Here is a 23,382-nt window from a genome sequence, read left to right on the forward strand (position 1 = left end):
TGGCACTCAGTGCTCTGATCTGGCTGATAAGGTGGAGACCATTCACAGGTTGGAGTCAATGGTCTTGGGGGTCTTTTCCAACCTGAATGATTCCAAGATTCTGTGGATGACTTTATAACTCAACTCTTGCCTGGATCATGCCATACATAAAATAGGAGGAGGATTATTGGGTTGGGTGTATATTACCCTAGTGAGGAGGAAGACCTTAGAGAGAATCAGTGGGTGACTCTGGTCTCGCCCCTCCCAGCTGGGGATGCCTTCTTGGAAACATTTTGCATACAATTATTATTAACCATGTTAGCACATCATTATTAGTATGGTTGTTGTTGTTCATCATCATCATCACCATCATCATCATCATCATCATCATCATTCTATTGGTGCTGGTGCATTTATCAGTGGCAATTCCAAACCTGCATTTCTGTTGTTTCAATAATTCCTACTGTTTGTGACTCTGTGATTATTAAAGTCCTTATTGAACAGGACAACAAATTGTGTTGCCCAATTGGTGATGATCGGAAATTTAACCCAGCTGTTCCCAGCCCCTCTGAGGACTATTTGGGACAGAGGAGGATTATTTTCTGCCAAATTCCTATAATACCCACGTGACACCAATAATTGTCATGGGCAAACACTTGATGTTGGAAAAAATAATTTAGTATATTGCAAATTAAAATATGTTTGGATGTTGAGAAACCAAGACAAGATTTAAATCATTTTTTTCCCTAGGCTCAGCTTCACATCCCCAACTCCTCTCTTTCTCTCTAGCCTGGGCAGTGCTTGGGGATGGGGAATGGGGGATGTGGTCAGTGTATAAAAACTCCCCTCTGCTGCTCATTCTTCCTTGCATTTCTCCTGCTCCAGTGTGGGTACTTTGTGGGATGGATGTGGTTCCTTCATGACACACCCACCTTCTCCTGTATTACCCCAACAGCCCATTGTTACCACAATCTAGACATTCACAAATCCAAAGAGTTTTGACTCATTCTCTTGCTTGGGGTGGAGGGGGGAAATGGGGGATGCATTGGTGGTAGAGTCATTGTCTTTGGACATTTTCAAGGATTGACTGCTTGTGGCACTCAGTGGTCTTGTTCAGCTGGTGACTGGTCACGGGTTGGATTTGATGGTCTTGGAAGTCTTTTTCAACCTAAGTGATTCTGGGATTCTGTGATCCTGGCCATGGGGCAAGAGAGAGGAATATGAAAGGGTCTTTCAGTCTGTTCCCAAGGAGCAACATGAAAATCAGTGACAAGAATGTCTCAAGCAGTTTTGTAACATCTCAGAATCCCAGAACCCCAGACTGGTTTGGTTTGGGAGGGACTTGAAAGCTCATCCTGTCCCACCCCCTGCCATGGGCAGGGACATACTGCACTATCCCAGGGTGCTCCAAGCCCATCCATCCTGGCCTGTCTTCATGGATAATGTGACATGGAGCACCATGTTTGGCCCCACTGGTGACTGTCAGTGTGTTGGCTGTAGGGTGGGGAAGCAGCTCTGGGGAGTTGGGGTGCGGGCTGACGTGGTCCTGGTTCAGCATCCAAGCCACAGGGCTCACCCCTGCCAAGGAAGGAGAACGAGCCTGGCGACACAGAGGGAGGGACACGGCTGCCAAAGCTGCTCCTCCGCCTGTGGAGAACAGCCAAATGTGCCGCCAGCATTTCGTGTCACCTTGGCAATTTATAGTTGGTGGAAGTAAATTCTAGCAGGTGATTTTGAAACTCTTCCCTTCCGTGGCGTAGAGAGTCTGACACTGCAAGTCATGGAATCGTTGAGGTTGGAAAAGCCCTCCAGGACCATCGAGTCCAACCCGTGACCAATTCCCACCTTGTCAACCTGACAAATTTCACTAATATAATATAATATAATATAATATAATATAATATAATATAATATAATATAATATAATATAATATACATAACATAACATGTATAATAAATATGTCTTATATATCTAATATTTACATAATATATAAACACCTTTAGTACATGTATTCATACACATACATTCTTATCTATAGGCCCATGTGTTATACAGTCTCCTTTTATCCTAATGTTACACCATAGAGCACTCAACAATATATGGTGTGATTTGTGTTATTTTCACTCTCTCACCATTTTATACACAGACATTTATACTCTGCGAATGCACCCACTCCCAGGCACTTTTTCATTTCTTTATGTAACTGTAATAACCCAGAACATATAACAAAATGCACAGGGTATTTTATATCTGACATGTGTTATGTAGTGTATTATTTGTACTTATATTTACTGTTACATCCCACAGTGTCATGGTATTGTTTTCTGTTGGGTACCATACATGTTGCTATATTACAACATTATCTTTAATTATATATTACATATATCTACATATATGTATAGATGTATATGTATCACAGCCTCACACAGTCTCCTTTTATGTACACATGTATATTTGTAGTCTGTGCAGCCTCAGATGCCCCTTTTCATAGCATCTGTAAAATACAAAAATATAATAATGATATATAATAATATATTATAAATATACAATAATGTATAATAAATGATAAAAATATAATAATGATATATTTTACAAAAATATAATAATGATACATTTTCATTCTATTTGATTATAAATTTCATTATTTATGACTTTTATTTCAATTCATTATTTTACCACAATTAATTATAATTATACAACTATATCATTATTATATTAGATGACCTATTATATTTTATTATTAATTTTGTATATTACATAACATATATTACATATAAAGCTCACCGGCAGCACACAACGCTTCTCATGTGTGTAATATATTCACCCCACTCTCTCCGACAGACACCTGTCCTTGCATACATGATAACACAGATTTGCATATGCAAATTGCGCATGTAAACGCCCGCCTGCGCTCAGTGGCGCTGTCCCGCGGCCGGCCGTGGCTCAGGCCCGCCCGGGCCGGCGGTGCCGGTGCCGCCCCCCGGCCCCGCCCCGCCGTTTCCGCCCGCACCGGAAGCGCCACCCCCGCGGTGCCGTTCGTGGCCGCCGGGCGGCGCCCCTTCCCGGAAGCGGGGTCCCGGAAGCGGCGGCGGCAGGGGCGGGGCGAGCGGAAGTGACGCGCATGCGGAGCCGCGGCGGGGCCGCCCCGCCGTGTCGCGGAGCCCTGAGCGGCGGCCGCAGCTGTGAGGACGGGCGGGCCCGGGGGTCCGGCTCGCAGGGACGCCCCGCCAGGTACGGTCCCTCCGCTCGCCGCCCTGCCGGGACCCGTGGCCGGAAACGGGAGGGCGGGGACAGTGGCGTCCCCGGTGGGACGGGCGGGGGGCGGTGTCCTGTTCGTTCTCTTTCACTCCATTCCTTTATTCTCCCTTCCTTTCTCATCTTTTTCTTATCCCTCTCTATCGCATCCTTTCCTTGTCCTTTTCCTTCTTCCCTTCCTTCCTTCTCTCCTTTTCCCGTTCCCATTCCAGGCGGAGCGGAGCGGCCAGGGGCACTTCCAACTCCGTCCCGCGTGCGGTGCCGTCTCCGGCTTGACGCCACTTGTGTTTTGGTTGTGTTTTGGTTGTGTTTTGATTGTGTTTTGGTTGTGTTTTGCTGTCGGGGGCTCTTGGTGTTTGTTGTCACTGCGGCCACATCGAAGTGAGGGTGGTGTGTGCTGGAGGTAGCCGGGAAAGGGGGAGTGGGGATGTGAGAGGAATTGAACCTTTCGCGGAATTATTTCCGTTGGAAAAGCTCTTAAAGATCAATGAGTCCAACCATTCCCCCAGCACTGCCGCATTCACCACAAACCCACGTACCCAAGTGCCTCATCCACTCATTTTTTTAACACTTCCACGGATAGTGACTGCACCTCGAGGAGTCTTTTCCAATGCTTGGCCACCCTTCCCTTGAAGAAATTTTCCCCAGTATCCAAGCTGAGCCTGCCCTGGCCCAGCCTGAGGTCGTTCCCTCTCCTCCTGTCTCTGTTCCCTGGAGCAGAGCCCGACCCCCCCGGCTGTCCCCTCCTGTCAGGAGTTGTGCAGAGCCAGAAGGGCCCCCCTGAGCCTCCTTTTCTCCAGGCTGAGCCCTCCCAGCTCCCTCAGCCGCTCCTGGTGCTCCAGTCCCTTCCGCAGCTCCGTTCCCTTCCCTGGGCTCTCTGGGTCAGTTTCACTGCTCAAGACTGCTGCCGAGCTCAGCAGGCCCAGCGGCTCCAGCCATGGTTTGGCTCCTGATGCCTTTCCTTGTCTCTCAGGAGTTATCAGGGTGCTTTGTGTGTTCAGGGATGAGTTCTGGGTGATTTCTGAATCCCGAGGCTGCCGTGGGATCCACCTTGGGTGTTCGTGATGGTCACAGATTCTACCAGAGGTTTTGTGGTGGAGGAGGATTTGGTCATGGATCAGGAGAGCTGTGGTTGATGATCGAGCACAGGGGGTGTTTCCTGGCAGTTTGCACATCCACAATTACCTCTACTCCAGGGAATATTACACAGTGGATGAAAAGAGTTCCCAGAAACAATTGCTGTCAAACAGAAAGGTTTTTATCTGCCATTATGGAAAATTTCTGATTTAGGATAAAACCTCACATCATGAGATGACTTGAACTGAAATTCTGGTCAGAATTCCTCCAAATTCAACATCAATTTCTTGATTTCCTTTAGATGATGATAATGATAATAATTATGGTTATTGTATATTATCTAGATTATATGTTACTATATATTTATTATCATCATTACTATTATTATTTTATTACAGTTTTCATATAATCCATGGAATGAATGCAGCTGTATCAAATAAATATGTATCAACTACAATCATCAATTAATTTTACTTTGTCCCCAGGTGCATGTTTCCAGTTGACAAGAAATAGGTACTTTGCCACTTCCTGGATCCAACTGAACCCATTAAAATAAATTCTTTTGGTTCTCTGGAGTGGCCCATAGTCCCTGGTTATTTATTCACATTTGTACATGAAAGTTGTGCCTTTCATCTAGGAACAGTTGGGAGTGAAGGCAGATGGAAAAGTAGCTCATTGCTCCTTCTGACAACTTTTCAGGAAAACTGAACCAGTCTGTGTCTTTGGTGTCCACTGATGCATTTTTTAATGGCACTGTCAGGATTTCTGTGGGAATCATGTGCTGGTGTTTGTACTGGATTTGGTGAATGAATTTATTTGGCAGAAATAATATTCTATTTCCTGAAAATATTCCAAGGGTGGTTTTATTAATGCATGCATAAAGGACAGAAGGTGAAGTTTGAATACTCAGTATTTTGTCTTTTGTGCTGCTTACTGATAGTAATGAACAGAGAGAGAAGTTTGGACAATAAAACTGGTGTGTCTGGTCAAGAAAACAGGAATTCTGGTGAACTGAAGGAAATGTAGATTATTCTTTTTATTTTTTCTGTTTTGAAATAAGTAAGTAAAGAAATAAATCTCCCAGTTTCTTTCTGTTCTTTCTGCTTTCTTGCCTTCCTTAATGCCACATCCATAGGGAGGTGTCGATGTTGTCACACATAGACTGTTCTCCAAAAGAAATCTTCTTTTTGGGTCAAAAAAATGTGATCTGGTTGAAGGTCCCTCTGTGAATGTCACAGAATTTTATTTGATTGTTTTTATTGATTTTGATAATTTCTCTGGTGATGTTAAATAAGATTTTTTCCAGTCTGCCATTTTTTTTTGGTCTTCTGTGAGCTTATTTCCCTCAAGGTTTGTTCATGGATCTGCCTTAGGCCTTTCTAAAGTATCATAACAAGACAATTATTTCTGAGTGTTCGTATATGAGACTTGAGGAGATATATTCTTATGGGGTTGGAAGCAAAGGAGGATGAAGAGGAGAAAGAAAACTTACTTCAATAACTATGGGAGAAGTCCCCAAGGACAACCTGGAATGATACAGATTTTTTTTTTTCCTAGGAAAAGAAATTAACCTGTTCTTTAACCAAATTAATTTGACACCCTAAAAAGGGGATACTGAGGGAGTTTTTTTCATTCTGCTTAAGACATTCTTAAAAATTCATTAATTCAAGGAAGCAATGACCTTGAAGACTGAAGCAAAACAAGTTCTAACTCTCCTCTTCATCACTCAAAAATGTATGGGGACAGTACTTTATTTTATTCTGGTAACATGAAACTTCACCTGGGAAAAGCTTTATGATGTGAAATTGTTGCAATGAAGCCTTTTCAACTTAGAGAGCTAAAAAGATTTGCCGTGATTCTTTCTCTCCTCTGTCGTTTGAGTAAATATGTGTGAATTCCACTTCTCAATATCTTACTGATCTTTCCTTCTCTCTTGCCTATCCTTTAGCTTTTTGTCATTCTCCAAACATGTAAATACCTGATATTTGTTTCAAGTTAAAGAATGTTTTTTCCTAGACAATTATGATTTTGGGGTGCCTTGCTCTTTTTCATGGAGATAAAAAGCTACAGTTGCCTTCTGTAATCATTAAAAGCAGAATGATCTGAAATTCAGGCAAATGAGTTTTTTTACTCATACGTTTATTGGTGCTTTTTCTCCCAGTCTACTTTTAAAGTTCCTGTTTGTAGCACAGTCAAAACCAGTTTTTAAGTCCATTGAGCTGGTGGTGAATGGTGATTCCAGGTGGAATGAGGAGGTGAGCGCTGGAAACTGGCAGAGGAACACATTGATGCAAATACATCGTCAACTCATCTCTCCCTGTTTTTCTTGCTTCCTCTCCCTCTGATCTGCTCCCCCTCCTCTTGCCCAAAAGTTAGAAGTGTCCCCTTGCTTTGACAGGTGGAGGAACAAGCCTCTTTGGAGGTTTCTTCTTGGTGCCAGTTTGCAGCCATAGTTAGTAGGGGGTGCAGGTAAGTGCCTGTTTCTCTGTTCAGCACTTCCATGTTTGTGGGACTTGCTGAAAAAATCCTTCTGAATTTGCCTTTACTTCTTATATATAGAAGCAAATTGTGGCTGTAGATCATGAAGTTATGAAAGAAGTGTTGAGAGATTCAAAGCACAGAACAGACAAAATGTTGTCCTGGAGCTGCTGCTGTACCTCATTTGCATTGTCAGTAGTGCTAGAAGGTTTAAAGTTCTCCAGAAGTCTTTTTTCTCTGCTTTAATTATGTTCAAACACACAAATATTTCTACTTCCTCTTCATTCGAGCAAAACTGTTTTTTGTCGGATTGTTACCTGTCAGTGCTAGTCCATCTCAAGTCTCATTTCTGATTCCAAAGCATCCAATTCCATTTTGCGCCTAAGCCCTTTAATGACTGCTTCCATTAGGAACTGTGTGATATATTGCCCATATTTTAATTTTCAATACCTTAAAAACAAAAGTACTGCAGAATTTCCTGTCCACTGCACTGATACCTCATGTAAAAATCTCAATTTTCACACATTGTGTCCAGAAATGAGGCATTGTACCAAAATACTAGGTGTGGGAGTTAAATCCAAGGTCACAGCAAGGAAAGCTCTGTGTCTCTGATGCCTTTGTGTGTTGGGCAGACAGTAGTGGGCTATTTGTGTCAGTCCCCAGGGGAATGGGACCCCCAGCAGCAGCTGCCCAGCTTTGGGAGTGAAGAGCATTCCTGTGACTTCCCACTTGATGGGAAAAGGCAAAGGTTGGCTGACTCCTGAACAGACACAGTGGTGGGATGCAGGACAGAGCTCTCCAAGGCACTGCTCTAAGCTGAGTCAGAAGCCTGAAAAGACAGAAAAAATGCTGGTTTCAAAACTACCTGACAGAAAGCAGAACACAGCACTGATGTCATTGGGATGGGACTGGGAACTACTCCCATGTTCGTCTTCCCAAGGCATTTATTGACGTAGGAGGTCAATGGGATGGAGCTGGTGCTCTTGGTGACTCCAGGTGAAGTTGGCAACTCTGCCTTTTGATCACTCTGGATCTGCTGTCAGGAAATAACTTCCAGTGATTTGGTCTTTTCATTCCAGTGAGGGCAGCTCTGTTTGCCCACGTGTCTCTGCAGTGCTTTGGGCAGTAGATTGTTCTCATAGTCCAGCTCTTTGCAGAAGAGCCTGTTTTGGGCAAACTCCCCTGGAGTGGAAAAGGTTCTTTGTCTTGCCATGGACTCAGAAAACCTTGGCATTTGGAACAGTCACAACTAACTTGTATTTTGACAAGATCTGTCAGTCTCTTAGTGAGTTCTTACCTTACCTGCAAGAAATCTCTGTTTTCTCTTTGAGATGTCCCTAGTGCTGTTTCCATGTGTTCCTCCTTGGTTTCGAAGCCTTTTCCTTCCCAGACTTAGACTTCTGTTCTCAAAAATGTTTATAACCCAGTAGTATTTGAGGGTTTTCCATCTCTTTGAGGATGAACCACCTCTGTGGTCTGTATCTGCCTCAAGAATGGCCAGGCAGGTGCGATGGAGGCACAGAAGCCACCTGTTCCACAAGATAAACACATCTGCTTCCAAATTCCTTTGTTGTATCTGAAGTAATTCCTGCTTCCATCTTGCCATGCAACTACTCTGCCTGTATTTTCCTGAAATGTTCCTGAAATTCATAGTTCATAGCACTCAGGAAGGATATGAATAGTAACAGGGAAAGGGAAAGGGAAAGGGAAAGGGAAAGGGAAAGGGAAAAATATGGCTTCTCTGGGAAATCGCGAGGTAGTGGTTTCATTTTCAAATTGAAAGGCCCCATGAGGAGAAGCAGAGGTAATGTGAGGTGTTTCCTGGGGTCTTTTAACTTACATTTAATCTGAAAAAGATGCCATTTCTTGCTACTCTGGAGTGTTGAAGTTGCACACTATTTTCGGACAGTCTGAGGTGGTCTGAAATGGAAACCTGGGTAGGTCAGTAGGAAGCTCCTGCAGATTAGCTCAGGCATTTACAGGAGTTAATCTGCTTCAGCCCTGGGTGTAGAGTTCACTGATGCTCGTGAATTAAAGTACCTATGCTTATTCACTTACACTGCCTTTCATTTTTCTCTCTTTTCCTTTTTCTTTGTTAAGCATTGCAGGCTGTATGTACCGAGTCATTCAGACAACGGGACCAGATGGAAAAAACCTTCTGAAATTGCTTCCCATTTCTAAAACTTCTGGAAGCTTTGTGCCAATAGTTCAGTCTCCAGCCATGCCAAATAATTCTAACGCAGATGTTTCTAGCCCAGTCCATCTTACTTTTAAGACACAGATTGGCAATACTGCTGCACCTTCATCTGTTAAGATACCGATTTTTCAGCCTTCTAATCCTGGAAAGATTATTCTTACGAGGACATTAGACGAGCAGGAAAGTGCTAGGGCAGGTTCTGAAAAGGAAAGCTTGATTCCAAGTGCACCTGCTAATGCCCAGAGCAGCTCTGTGTCCATGGATGGAGTGTCCTTGCAGAACGTGGCCATCACAAGCTCCTCTCACCAGAACAGCACAACCTACATGGTGGTGAACACCAAACCCCTCCCAGTGACTGTCAAGTCTCCAGTGCTGCCCTCCGGACACCACCTGCAGATTCCAGCTGATGCAGAAGTGAAATCTGTCCCAGCATCTCTTTTGCCACCTGCAATACAGCAAAAAATCCTGGCAGCTGCAGCCACCAATGTGTCTGGAGGGGCTGACAGTACAAAAACACCGACGGTGATTTACGTGTCACCCGTGAACACAGTGAAAACCTCCCAAGTCCTGCCCAAGCGCTTGCAGAGCTTTTGTCCCAAACCTGCCACGGAAGTTTCAAAGACACTGATAGTGACAGCTGCCCAAAAGGGATCTGATTCTTCTCCCGAGCCAGTCACATCCGAGGGGCAGCAGTGCCAGCAGTCTCCCATGAAATGGATTGTGCAAGAAACTGCCTCGCTCTCAGCAGCTTGTCTTATCCCTGTAAAGTCTTCAAATAATGTGGCTTCCAAGATCCTGAAAACTTTGTCAGACACGAAGAATGTAGAAGTTAACCCTGCAAATATTTTGCCACTCTGTTCTAATGGTCCTGGTGGAAGCCAAACCAAAATCACACCTTTAAAAGATAATGCTCTGGTCATGTACAATGGGAAAGTCTATTTATTGACCAAAAGAGGCTCTGATGTTCTGTCAGCCCAGGCTGACAAACAGACATCTTCCTCTTCTGATGCTTTACTTAAAAAGGAGACACCCAAGCAAATTGATTCTACTGAAGTCAATAAAATAACCAGTAAAGTGGTGAATCTGGTGTTGTCAAAAAGCAAAGGAGTGGTGCTGTCTCAGAAAGACCCAAAACCATGTACAGTTTCCAAAAATTCATCATCAGTTAGCTTAAGAAATGACTTAAAATCCACACCTGCAGCTCTGCTGACACCAAATGCTAATCAGCAGGATCCCACTGTAATCCAGAGACAGAGTTTGCCCTTCACCAAGAGCATTTCTTGCAGTGAAGTGATCTCAGTTCCACCAGTAGGGATGCAGGAAAGTGTGTGGCAAAATGGCAAAGACATGAGTCATTCCCCAAGAGCAGCAGGGGCTGTGTTACCTCAGGCTAAGCAGGAATGTGCTGTCAGTGAAGACTGGCCAAAGGTAATAAATCATAAACATGCTGCTCAGTGTCTGGTCAGTGGTTCTGTGGTCCTGGTTTTAGGTGGATAAAATGACTCTTGATGAGTTCACACATTTTAGAAACCAGGTATCCTGGAAATGCTGCTCTAAGGTTGGTTCTAGTCAATAAATGCCTTTTCCCCAATAATTTTGCACTGTGCAATTGAGAAATTCATAGAAAAAAAAGGGGCAGAGGAAATGTGGCTTTTGATTTCCTCCCAAGATAAATGGTCAGCAATAACTGAACTCCAGGGAGGCTGTTCATGGTTTGAGCTCTTAGATATTGATGCCGCATGCTTACAGCACAACCTTAGGGCTGTAGGGGTGATATAGGGTAGAGAAGGACAAGTCTGTGGCTTCACAAGAGGCAAATAAGTTGGAAGAGCAGAATTTGTCCTCCAGAGACAGCTCTGGTGCGGCACTGTCAGCTCCAGCTTCCGCTCACTCTGACAGCCATGGGCAGGAGCTGTGTTTCCTTCCTCCCCTGCCCTGGTGGGGAGGGTCCACCTCCTTCCTTCCTGGGTCCATGCCAGGCAGAAGGAACTCTTGAGATCCTTAATGGCTGCATTGACATATTTTAAGGTCATGATGTTGAAAATACGTTAAAAGTTGTAAGCCTCCAATCCCCAAACTCCCCACAAAGGAGTGGGGGTCTTGTTTTTAGTAGCTCCAGAGGTCTTCAAAGAGAAAAATCCAAAAATCATTTGTGTTGTCCAGGAAGAACAGAAGTGTCAGCTAAGTGTATTTTTGCAAATTTTAGACATTTAATTGTTGCAACAGATTCTAAGACTTAGTTTTTTGATTGTTTGTCACCTGAAAAATGGTTGAAATATCATTTATTTTCTTCAGTGCTGTGTGATGCCGAGTCTCAGCATTTGCATTTGCTTTAACCTTGGTGAGAAATAGCTCAGCAAATTTGGTGTTCTTGTCCCTAAATTTGCAAAGCCCTGGACTGCAGAGTAGTAGACACTACCTGCTCTCCCCTTCTCTTTCTTTGGTACTTTGAAAGGGTAGAACAAGTGATTCTCTTGTTGCTTCTTTTATTTCTGTGGTTTCTGGTTGGCCTGGACATTTTCAGGATGTTCTACAATGTACTTGGTGTGTTAAATAACGAGTGTTAGACTTACGATAATTCGCATATAATTTATCAAAATCGGCTTATCTTTGTCAAATGTTACCTGTGTTAAATGTAGCTCTTGGAGAATGGCAGACAAAATAAATGTTCACCTGTCTTTCTAGTACCTACTTTTTGTATATTAATATATGTTATCTATTTATAGATATATGTAGTGAGAGAGTGATTGATGGCTCTTTCACTGTTCCTGTATTTCAGATCAAATGTGTAAAGATGGATTCACCGGAAAAGATTATTCAAATCAAACACCAAGAGCACCCACACTGGAGACAATACTTGGAATTAAGGAAAAAATTTGGTCTCTTTAAGGAGGAGAGAGTTTACCTTACGAGAGTACCATTAAGGGTCTTCTGTGAGAATCCAGAAGAAAGGGTTTGTTCCAGTGACAGCTTGGAAAGGAAAAATGAGTCTTGCAGTTCATCCTTATTGGATGTGGAAGTAATGAGTCATCATCAAGAATATGTTAAAGAAGAAAAGGTACCTGGGATTTTTCAGTGCTAAGCACACTCAGAAGGCAGCCTATGTTTAGTCAGTACAGAGCTGGGGGTGTTTGGAGCCTCCCACCTCTAGATTCACCGGGAGAGTCAGGAGTTGTTGGGATTTTTATGAGAATTGTTCCTAGAACTTGCTTGAGATTTCTGTGACTCAAGCACCTTCTAGGAATTTTTATTCTCAATTTTGGGTTCTGCTGGAGGAAACTTGAACAACAAATGCTTTTGAGAAGACTCCCCCTACTATTATGGTGATGGTCCTTGTTGGAATAGGGACCTGACCTGGGGATCCTTATTCATATTTAAGCCTCTGCAGATGGTTATGTTTGTCTAGCAGTGCAGTGGGTACAGGCAGAAGAATGGGTTTACTTGAAATTAAAAGAAATTTATTTTGGATCTGTCCAATCTTTAGAATTGCAAGTGTTGTTACAAACTTTGTCATTGCTTGAGTACTTCTGGAAGAAAGAATTTCCATGTTAATGCATGGAAAGGATCTTATCCATCTAAGTATTTCCATTCAGCCTCATTTTCTTCTATGTGATTCTACTCAACTCAGTCAAAGACTTTCTCGGGTTTACTAATTTTGTGATAATAATTGAGCAGATCCATGGCTGCTCTTAACATTAGCATTAACCCATCCCTTAGAAGTGTCCAAGGCCAGCTTGGATGGAGCTTGGAGCAACCTGGCCTCATGGAAGGTATGCTTGCCCATGGCAGGGGGTGGAATGGAATGGTCATAATGTTCATAAAGTCTCAATGTTCATAATGGTCATAATGGTCACAAGGTCTCGGAACTCAAACTAGGATGTGATTCCATGATTCAAATAATAAAAGATCTATGAGGAATTTAGTCTGATAAAGGACATTACTCCTCAGATTGAGGTTTTGGAAATGTAGACATGAAGAATTCTTCTACACTGAATTTTCCCATCAAATTAGGAAGTTCTTGTCCTGCAGTAGTGTTAACTTAAACAGCCACAGGAGATGATGGACGTGGCCAGGAAAGGCAGACATGCAGCATTGACTAAGGAAGGATTTCAGTGTCTGGAATTGTTAACTGGAAATCTTTGCTAGAAAAACGTCAAACACAAAAATATGTTTGTTCTTTGCTGAAAGAAACTTCTTCCAGGCAGTTCCAAGCTTGCAACAAATAACTTGTAATTTGTGCTTAGACAACTTGGTGTTATAATGTAACTGTTGCTGAGTTTAACAGAAGTGAATTTTGTCTGTTTCTAACTGTGCAGATAATTGTGGATCTGGAAGAGGATTTGATTAGGAAAAGGAAAATAAAATCCTCACCTTTGTTGGACAGTGGCAAGAGGAGGAGAACTTCGATCAAATCAGACACAAGTCCCAGTTTAGAAATCACCAGCTCAAGTTCCAGTGCACTTAACAGGAGTGTTTCACCTGCACCAGCCTCACCACAGCCAAGTATTCCCACTGGGTTTTTTGGAGTGTCCCAAGAGAGGCACTCGGAGCAAGACACATTCCCCCAGTACAGTGACACTACCCACCCGGGGATTTCAGTTTTAGTGACTTCTGAAGAGGATACTTCCATTCTGGAAGGTTCTTTCCGAGATGATGCTTTCCCAATGGCTCCCCCGGACCTGGATGAGACAATACGGGATGAAAAAATCAAGCGACTGAAGCAGGCCCTGCGGCAGCAGAACGCAGCGCTGGAGGAAATGCGCCGGGAAATGCAGCAGAGCTGAGACCCCTGCACTGGGGATCCCAACCTCGTGCATCACCTCTTCAGTGACTTCAAGAGGAAATCCCATGCTTAAAGGAATATTTCTGGTAGATGGAAGAACTAGATGAAGTATGTGTGTATTTAGAGAAGTGTCGGTTTTTGTTAAAGGCCAGAAATAAGAGACTTGGACCATTAAATTCTACTTCTGGGACATGATCCAAGAGCACAGACAAAGGGCATTTTTACCAGCATATTCCCCATATTTTGAATGGAGGGGGTTCTGTATTAGTCTCAGCAAATAAACTTTCCCCTTTCGAATTCCACGGCCTGGCTCTTAGAGCCCCAATGCAAATTGCAAACCCTAGTTGTAGATACTTTTTTGTTTGTTTTTCTCATGTGCATGAGAACTTTGATGAGTTCCTGAGAACTGTTAATTTTCAGAAGAGGTCAACAGTCAGTGGTTAATAAATGCTATTTAAAGAATCTGGGAATTAGACGGTAGACAGTAACAGTGCAGATATTTATAGGAAACCTCTTGCAGATGTGAAGACAGAGGCAGGAGGAGCCCTGTGACAGTTGTTTGGATTCATGGCTCTCTCTGTCATTATTGTGAGCCTTTATAAGGCCATGGCCAGCTGTGCAATGTGGAAATTTGGTCGTTGGCTTGTTTTGGAAGGCTGGAATGTATTTTTCTTTAAACAGAATTCTGTTAATAATAATTTCTTGAAGCTAAAAGACTTCTTTATCCCTGGATGGTATCTTTAACAATCCTCAGTGGGTGTCTTTTAATTTGTTGTTGTTTGAACATGTCTCTTGCTGCCTTCAGTTATGGTACCTTAGTTTGCCTTGTAGGAGGGGATGTGCTCTCAGACTGTCTTTGCAGCCTAATTTTTGTAGAACTTTTTATTTCCCCACCGTGCTCTGTTGTATGTGTAGGGACACCTTTCCTTGTCCTCTGTTGTCCATGTCTTTGATCCTTGCAGATTCCTTCTGCAGTATTTCAGTTTCCATTTCACCAGTTAATAACTTTTTTTGCCAGCAGAGTTTGTTATTGTTTTGTTCCTGTCTGTTTATATTATGTTAAACATCACCAATCCTGGCAGAACTCCACTGCAGATTTGCGTTCATGGAAGGCTTTTTTTTACTGTCCTTAATTTTATATTTATTCTTTGTTTAATTTTAATTAAATTTTCATCTGCAAGGTTTTCATTGCTTATCCCATGGATGCCCAGTTTATCTATAGGTTTTTAGTGGAGGATGGATGTTTCTTGGAGAGTTTAGTCCCGTATTACTTATTTATTTAAGTTTTCACAGTGGGAAAAATTCCAGTGGATTGGAGAGGCCGGAGAGGTTTTTACAAGAGAAGGAAAATAAAGTTCCTGCTCTGAAGAATCACAGAATCAGAGAAGGCTTTGGGGTGTAAGGGATCTTAAAGCTGATCTCATTCTACCCCCTGCCATGGGCAGGAACACCTTCCACTATCCCAGGCTGCTCCAAGCCCCATCCAGCCTGGCCTGCGACACTTCCAGGAACAAGGAGAGCTTAAGCTAGACCAAGGTCATGGACCAGATACGCAGTGGTGGGTGAGGAGGGAAGGTGAATAATGGAAATAAACTCTGCAGTGATTGAGATTACTTGGTAGGAGGGAAGTGTGGTGGAACAAGCAAGTCAGGATGGTAGTGTGGTATCCATGGGCTTACTGTGTATGGAATGGGTGTTTTGGGACAGAATTGACTTTGGCCAACTCTCAGACACCCACCTGCTCCACTCGCTCCCCTCCTGTGGCATGTGGGAAAACGGAAGAATGGAAAATGGAATTGTGGGTGGAGATAAAGGAGTTTAACAGGTCAAGCAAAAGCCGCTTGCACAGAAAGTAAAATCAGGAATTCAGTCACCACGGCCTTTCAGCAGGCAGAAGATTGGCCATTTTTGGGGTCTCCGTGTGCACAGTATTCGCCTGGAAGACAAATACTGTGACCAGAAATGTCCTTCCATCCTCCTGCTTTTATAAAGCTTTTATTTGCTGAGCACGGCCTCCTGTAGTATGGAATATCCCTTTGATCAGTCTGGGAAGACTGTCCTGGCTGTGTCGCTTCCCAGTTTCTTGTCCATCCCCAAATTCCTGTCCATCCCAAGCCTGCTAGGGTGTGCACAGCAAGAGAAGGAGAAAATCTGGATGTCGTGGGAGCCCTCCTCAAAACATGGGTGCATGATCAGCAGTCTCCTCAAAATCCCAAACACAGCATGACATGGGGCTACTGTGAAGGACATCGACTCCATCCCACCTGAAAGGATGAAATGGGACTTGGGAAGGAGATGGAGGCAGCCTTGTGTCATGTGTCTGGTGCTGCAGTCACCTGGTAGATACTCTTCCAACAGGCTTTGCTCACTTACTGTTCTCTAACAAATGTCTTTCCTTTATTTTCCAATTATCTCCAAAAAAATTAATGAAGCAGAGTGCTCTTATCCTCTTGTTTCACTTGAGGATTCCAGCATTGACATTCTACAATGCACCATCTTCTTTCTCCCAGAACCTCTTTTACCCTAACAAAGTAGTCCATTTGCCTGAGTTTTTTTGTAGAGACAATAAAGTTTGGAGAAGAATCCTCACTGCAAAATTTTGAAGAAACGTGACCAGGATTTGATGCAAGAAGGTGAATGGCCTATGTATAGTGATGGAAAACACCTGATGCAGTTCAGAAACCAAGTATGGAAGAGAGAGCTCTTCCTTGGAACAACACCAGTGCAAGGTTGCAGGGATCACTGAGAGCCAAGAGAAGCCTCTTGATGTGCCGATGGGGGAAAGTTGTGCCAAGAGGAGCAAAGGGGCTTCTGACAGCCAAGGACCTTGAAGCTGTTGGAGCTGCTCCTCATCCAGACTCACCATGTGCAGCACGAGTTGGATTTTGCTGCCCTGTTCATCCTTGAACTCCCGCGATTTATGAAGAATCTGTGACAAGAACAAGAGTTCTGGAAATGCTGGCTGTCACCCTAGGAGTGAAGGTGACTGGTGACATCCCTGAATGCAGCCCAGGCTGGTGGGAAAGTGTTACACACCAGGATTGCTGTGCTAAGTACATACAAAATCCATGGATTTAGGATATGAATTACAACTTCAAGCAAATTCCTGGCAAGAATCAGTGGAAGACCTTTTAGAAATTCCAGAGTCCAAAAGCAGAGGTGGCAGTGAGTGCCGGACAGAACAGATCAGGAAGTGAAGACGGTGCTGGGCAAGTTGCCAACATGAGCCAAACCTGGTGCCTTGGAGTCCCTGGCCAGAACTGTTCCTGTGCCTGTCTCCTGTACTGGAGACCCACCACAGCAGCCCCAGAATTTCTATGTGAGGCACAAACCTCCACAGAGGTCTGTCCTAGACATAGAATCATTGGATCATTTAGATTGGAAAAGGCCCTCAAGATCATCAAGTCCGACCATAAATCTGACGTAGCCAAGCCCAACACTCACCCAGATCTGGCTGTTGCCAGGTGCAGCCCAGGAAGCCACCTGGGGGTGGCTTTTAAGGGGCTGTACGAAGAACACCCATCAGATGAAGCTCTGGACAGACAATAGCAGTGTCACGTTCACAACACAGGAGAGCATAATTGATCCAGGAGGTTCTGGAATGCATTGAGGATAAACTTCTCCAAGTGAGAGAGGAGCCAGCAAGGAGAAGAGCTGTGCTGGACCTTGTGCTCACCAACAAGGACAACTTGGTAGGGAATGAGAAGCTCAAGGGCAGCCTGGGCTGAGCGAACAGAATGGTGGATTCAGGATCCTCAGGGCAACAACGAGGGCACAGTGAGCCCTGGGATTGAGGATGCCTCTTCAGAGATCTCCTTGGTTGAGTCTCATGGGATAAAGCCCTGGAGGGAAGAGGGGTCCAGGAGATCTTGTTCATATTTAAGTAATCACCTCCAAGCTCAGGAGTGACACATCCCAAGCACGAGGAATTTTAACAAAAACTCCAGGAGGCCTGTGAGGGTGAACAAGGAGCTCCTGGACCAACTCAAAGAGTGTGGAAGCAAAGACAGGCAGCCTAGGAGGAATACAGAGAGATTGTCTGAGCAGCCAGGGATCAGGTTAGGAAACCTGAAACCCTGGTAGAATTAAGTCTGGCCAGGGACATCAAGGACAACAGAAAAGCTTCTATAGGTACACTGGTGATAAAAGGAAGACTGGGGAAAATGTGGGCCTTCTCCAGAAGGAAATGGGACACCTGCTTACCCAGGACATGGAGAAGTCTGAGCTTCTCAGTGTTTGTGCCCCAGTCTTCACTGGGAAGTGACCCAGTCACCCCGCCAGAGTTGCAGGGGCAAGGGCAGGGACTGGGAGAACCATCCACACTAGGAGAACCATGGAATTCCAGAACCTTTAAGGTTGGAAAAGCCCTCCAAGGTCATCAAGTCAAACCTGTGTAATCAACCTGTCCAACCTGTGACCGATAACCATCTTGCCACTCAGCCCAGAGCACTGAGTGCCACATTCAGGCATTCCTTGGACACCTCCAGGTATGACAACTGCATCATCTCCCTGGGAAGACCCTTCAATGCCTGACCACCCCTTCCAGGAAGAAATTCCTCCTGATGTCCAACCTGAGACTTTCCTGGTACAACTTGATGCCATTTCCTCATGTCCTGTCCTTGTTCCTAAGAGTAGAGCCTGACCTCCCCTGGCTGCCCCCTCCTGTCAGGGAGTTGTGGAGAGCTAGAGGATCCCCCTGAGCCTCCTTTTCTCCAGGCTGAGCCCCCCAGCTCTCTCGTCCATTCCTAAGAGGACTTATGCTCCATACTCTTCACCAGCTCTGTTCCTTTCTCTGGGCTTGAGAAGATAAAGTATCTTCTACTGGAGTATCTTAAATACTTCAGTAAAGGAGTATTTAAGGAATATGAAAGTGCCCAGGTCTGTGGGACCTGATGAGATGCATCTATGGATCCTGAGGGAACTGGCAGAGGAAGTTCCTAAGCCATTCTCCATCACATTTGAGAAGTTCTGGCAGTTCAGTGAAGTTCCCACTGACTGGAAAATTGGAAATTTGACCCCATTTTTCAAAAGAGAAGTAAGGCAGATGCAGTACACTACAGGCCAATCAGTCACACACAGTCTGTGTGCAAGATCATGGAGAAGATCCTTCTGGAAACTGTGCTAAGGCACATGGAAAATAAAAGGTGATTGGTGACAACCAACATGGCTGCTCTGAAGGCAAATTGTGCCTGATAAATTTGGTGGCCTTGTATGACAAGGTGACAGTGCTGATAGGTGCAGCAGAGCAACTGGCATCTTCTACCTGGACTGTGCAAAGCATTTGACACTGTCCTGCAGGACAGCCTTGTCTCAAAACTGGAGAGACATCTGATGTACCATCTGATGTTCCATCTGATGGGTGGAACACTCACTGGATAAGGAACTGGCTGGATGGTGGCACTCAAAGGGTTGTGGTCTGCAGCTGTAGACAAGTATGTCTGAGTGCAGACCAGTGACAAATGGTGCCCCAAGGGTCAGTGTTGGGACCAGTGCTGTCTTTGTCAATGACATGGACAAGTGGGATTGAGGCACCCTCAACATGGTGCTGACAGTGAGATGTTTGGTGGGGTGACATGCTGGAGGAAAGGGATAGGGCATCCAGAGGGACCTGGATGGGCTGGAGAAGTGGGATCGTGTGAACCTCATGAAATTCAACAAGGCCAAGGACGAGATCTTGCCCCTGGGTTGGGGTGACCTCCAGCACAACTCTAGGCTGGGGGATGAATGAAGCAGCCCTGAAGAGAAGGACCTGGGGGTGTTGGTGGATGAGAAGTTCAATAGGAGTCACTCCATCAGTGATGAGAGAAAACTGACCGATGTAATTTATCTAGACTTCTGTAACCATTTGACATGGTTCTCCCCCAGTATCCTTCTCTACTTTGGAGAGATGGATTTAACAGGTGGACTGTCAGGTGGATAAGGAATTGGATGGTCACATCCAGGCAGTTTGGTCAATGGCTCAGAGTCCCAGTGGACATTAATGACAGTGGTGTCCCTCACGGATCTGTACTGGGATCAGTAGTGTCCCTCGGGTCTGTACTGGGACCAGTGTTATGTAATATCTTCATTAATGACAAATGAAGGGATCTAGGGCACCCTGAGCAGGTTTGTAGGTGACACTGAGCTGAGGGGGCAGGGACACCCCCGAGAGAGAGAGTCATTGAGAGGGACCTGGACAAGCTCAGAAGTGGCCAAGTTCCAGGTGCCGTAGCTGGGTCAGGGTGACTCTGGGATGGATCCTGGCTGGGGGTGAGCAGATGGAGCAGCCCTGGGAGAATGACCTGGGGGTGTCAGTGGGTGAGCCCTCGATATGCCTCAGCCCAGGAACTCCCCAAGCCATTGGCTGATCCCCCAGTGTGGGCAGCAACGGAGGGGGGTTCTGCCCTTCTGCCCCAGTCAGGTGAGACACCACCTGCAGAGCTGCCTCCACCCCTGGGACCCAACAGCAGCAGAAGGATGTTGAGCTGCTGGAGCAAGTTCAGAGGAGGCCATGGAGATGCTCAGAAGGCTGGAGTCCCTCTGCTCTGGAGCCAGGCTGGGAGAGCTGGGAATGTTTAGCCTGGAGAGAGACGCTCCAGGGGAAGAGAAGGTTCAAAGGAGACCTTAGAGCCCCTTCCAGTGCCTAAAGGGGCTCCAGGAGAGCTGGAGAGGGACTTTGGACAAGACAAGGGGGAATGGCTTCCCACTGCTAGAGGGAAGGGTTAGATCAGATATTGGGAAGGAATTGTTTCCTGTGAGGGTGGTGAGGCCCTGGCCCAGGCTGCCCAGAGAAGCTGTGGTTGCCCCATGCCTGAAAGTGTCCAAGGTCAGGTTGGACAGGGCTTGGAGCAACCTGGGATAGTGGAAGGTGCCCCTACCCATGACACAGTGGTGGAATGAGATGATCTTTAATGTCCCTTCCCACCCAAACCATCGCAGGATTCTATCAATCGAGATTTGAGGACTGTCCACAGAATAAATCCTGGGGCAGAGCTGAACCAGGGCCACCCACAACAGCCCAGGCCAGGGCTGAATGCTCAAGCTTGGGCTCATGTGGAGCTCATGGGCCATGAGTGTGTGAGGAGGTCCCAGGAGGCTGGTCAGGGAAATTCAGGTGTATTAATGGACCCTGGCAGTGTGTTCAGTGCTTGGCTGGTCAGGCATTGGAAGGGGCTGCTCAGGGAGCTGGTGGAGGCACCATCCCTGGAGTTGTTTAAAGGGTGTCTGGATCTCGCTGGGTGATGTGATTTAGGTGTTATGGGGTTACAGTGGCAGTATGAGATGGACTTCGATGGATGATCTTGAAGGTCTTTTTCAACCATGATGACTCTATGGGAGGTGGGACCCAACCCAGACCCTGGATCATGAACTGTTGGTGGGACTGCAAAGAAGGGGAAAAAGGCAAGGATTCACTGGGGGTAACTCTGGAGCAGCTGGGAGCAGGGAGCTGCTCCTCATTGCTGCTCATCTGCCTCTTGGCAAAGGGCAAGACAGCAGGAAAAGTTTTCCTGGCATTGAGGAGGTTGTTAAACAGAGAAGAGTTGGATGCTCTGAGACTGAATTTCCATGGATCTGCAGCTGAGCAGGAATCCCAGCACGTGGTGCTGGGCTGATAGGAGAGCAGTGAGGGAGGTTTAGGGGGTTTAAACCCAGGAATGTACTGGTTTGGGCAGTAAAATCATAATCTTTGAGGTTGAAAAAGCCCTCTGAGATCATGGAGTCAAATTTTTCCCAGCACTGCCCAGGCCTCCATTGATCATATCCCCTAAGTGCCACATGCACGTGTTTTTTTTAAATCCCTCCAGGACTGGTGACTCCACCACTATCATGGGCAGCTGTGCCAGGGCTGGACAACCCTTTTGGGGAAGAAATTTTTCCTGTTGTCCAACCTAAACTCAGTCTTCCCTGGCTGGCTTATGACAGTGACATTAAGTTACAGAGAAATTCCTGCTCTCTGGGGCCAGGAATTGCTTCTGGGAGCAGCAGGTTGGATGTCTGTTGTCAGGATCAACCTCTGTGTTTCACAGGGATCCATGGAGAAAGCAGTGAAGGGGAGGCAAGGAAAGCCCTGTGAGCAGGCAGATGCCTTCTAGAGCCTCCTTGAGAGCTACATGAATGCATCAATTGGGTTTTTTTTTTCTCCTCCCATCATATCAGGCAAAGAGCTCTCTCCCTCCTTCTCCACAGGGATCCCATCACTGTTGGTACCACCTCTTGCTTAAACCATTTGTCTAATGAGCCTTGGGGGAAGCAAAGGATTCTCTCAGCTGAAACATCACGTTTTGTACATTGGAGCAGTTAATCAGGATCTGGGGTTTACCTATTCCCTGCTTAGTAAGTTTGTAGCCAAGAGTGCAGCTCTCCACGGCGGCTGAGGTCCCTAAGGATTCATCAGCAGGTAAAATACAATACTTGAGAAATCTTCCCAGGCCATGGAGCCCAGGGTTCTCCATGACTCCATGTGAATCACACCCACCTGTCCTCTCACCCCACTGCCCTCAGTAGTATGGCATCTTTTGGCCCCAAATGTTTCCACCCTGTGGATTGTCTGAACTCTGGCTGAACCAGGCTGGAGATGCAGTAACAGGGATGGAGACATCCCATTTAAATCTGGAAGAAAGAAGCTACTCAGGGAACTGCTGGGGTTTTCAGGAGGCTTCCAGCTTAGATTAATTTCTTTCCAGGTGCTTTGTCTGCTCCTTCAGGAAGGGAAGGTGCCAACGTAAGGGCTTCTGGTGTGGGAGGAAATGTGCTGGAACACATGTACAAGCCTTGAGCAGTAACTTGGGAAGGGAACTGAGCTATTCCTGCCAAGCAGGGCTCAGAGGCAGCTGTGGAGGTACTTGGTAGGTCTGTGTGCAATCAGATATCCCCCTCAATCTGCTGTACTTTGGTAGAATTTGAGATACTTGTTTTTAAGGCTTCTGGCTTGACCTGGGCATGAGTGTAGGAGATTGTCCCTATGGATTGACCCTGGAAGCAGCTGGTGTGTCTGGCACTTAGAGGCTCGTGGAGCTCAGCCTTTGGAGCACACAGACACTCCACAGGGTTGGGATAAAGGCTGTCAGCACTCTGGGAGCTGCTGGAAGCAGCTGGAGGAAGGAGCAGCTGGCTTAGGTTGGAGGCTCTCAGGGAGCACCAGGGATGTCGAGAGCACAGGAACAGGGGGTCACACTCTGGGGTGTTTAGGGGACAGCTCTTGGTCGGGAGGGAACAGGACATGGGCTGCCTTGGCCAACTCTTCCACCTGTCTAACAGGGATGCTTGGCATGAGAACTCCTGGGTCAACCTGCCTGTCAGCTCCAACAACTGCCAGGGAGAGGGAGGGAAGGAAGGCCAGGTTGGACAGGGCCTGGAACAAGCTGGAAGGTGTCCTTGTGCATGGCAGGGGATGGAATGGGATGGGCTTTAAGGTCCCTTCTGAGCCAAACCCTTCTGGGATTCCATGGCTATGTGGTTCCTGCTGCTCCCTGTCACTCCTCTCCAGAGCCAGCACAGGGCTGCCCTTCCAGCAGGAGGGAGCTGCTCAGCTGCCTCTTGATCTCCAGAGCAGGCTGTGGTGTGAAGAGGTTTTTCCCTATGGGCTGCTCAGAGGATGGGGTGGCTTTGGGGTCCATCCCATCTGGCCCAAAC

At 45.8% G+C, this 23,382-nt stretch overlaps 1 protein-coding gene and 1 long non-coding RNA gene across 3 annotated transcripts; one reads left to right on the top strand and one right to left on the bottom strand.

Moving 5' to 3' along the window:
• Positions 1-1,937: 1,937 nt before the first annotated feature.
• LOC128818761 (uncharacterized) lies at positions 1,938-2,950 on the bottom strand. The gene is made up of 2 exons (XR_008440545.1): positions 2,765-2,950; positions 1,938-2,474 (listed from the first exon to the last, which is right to left on the bottom strand). It is a non-coding gene; the product is annotated as an uncharacterized LOC128818761 (long non-coding RNA).
• Positions 2,951-3,106: 156 nt separating this feature from the next.
• Positions 3,107-14,954, top strand: LRIF1 (ligand dependent nuclear receptor interacting factor 1). 2 transcript variants are annotated; one of them, XM_053998124.1, is made up of 5 exons: positions 3,156-3,211; positions 6,711-6,781; positions 8,891-10,415; positions 11,767-12,045; positions 13,304-14,954. In XM_053998124.1, exons 3-5 carry the CDS (start codon positions 8,904-8,906, stop codon positions 13,769-13,771), a joined length of 2,259 nt encoding a protein of 752 aa, XP_053854099.1. In that variant the 5' UTR covers positions 3,156-3,211; positions 6,711-6,781; positions 8,891-8,903; the 3' UTR covers positions 13,772-14,954. The 2 variants fall into 2 exon arrangements, with proteins under 2 accessions (XP_053854100.1, XP_053854099.1); XM_053998125.1 differs by lacking the exon at positions 6,711-6,781 and having other exon boundaries at positions 3,107-3,211.
• Positions 14,955-23,382: the final 8,428 nt, after the last annotated feature.

The sequence above is a fragment of the Vidua macroura genome, chromosome 24 (genome assembly GCF_024509145.1).
Source record: "Vidua macroura isolate BioBank_ID:100142 chromosome 24, ASM2450914v1, whole genome shotgun sequence".
NCBI classification, from domain to species: domain Eukaryota; kingdom Metazoa; phylum Chordata; class Aves; order Passeriformes; family Viduidae; genus Vidua; species Vidua macroura.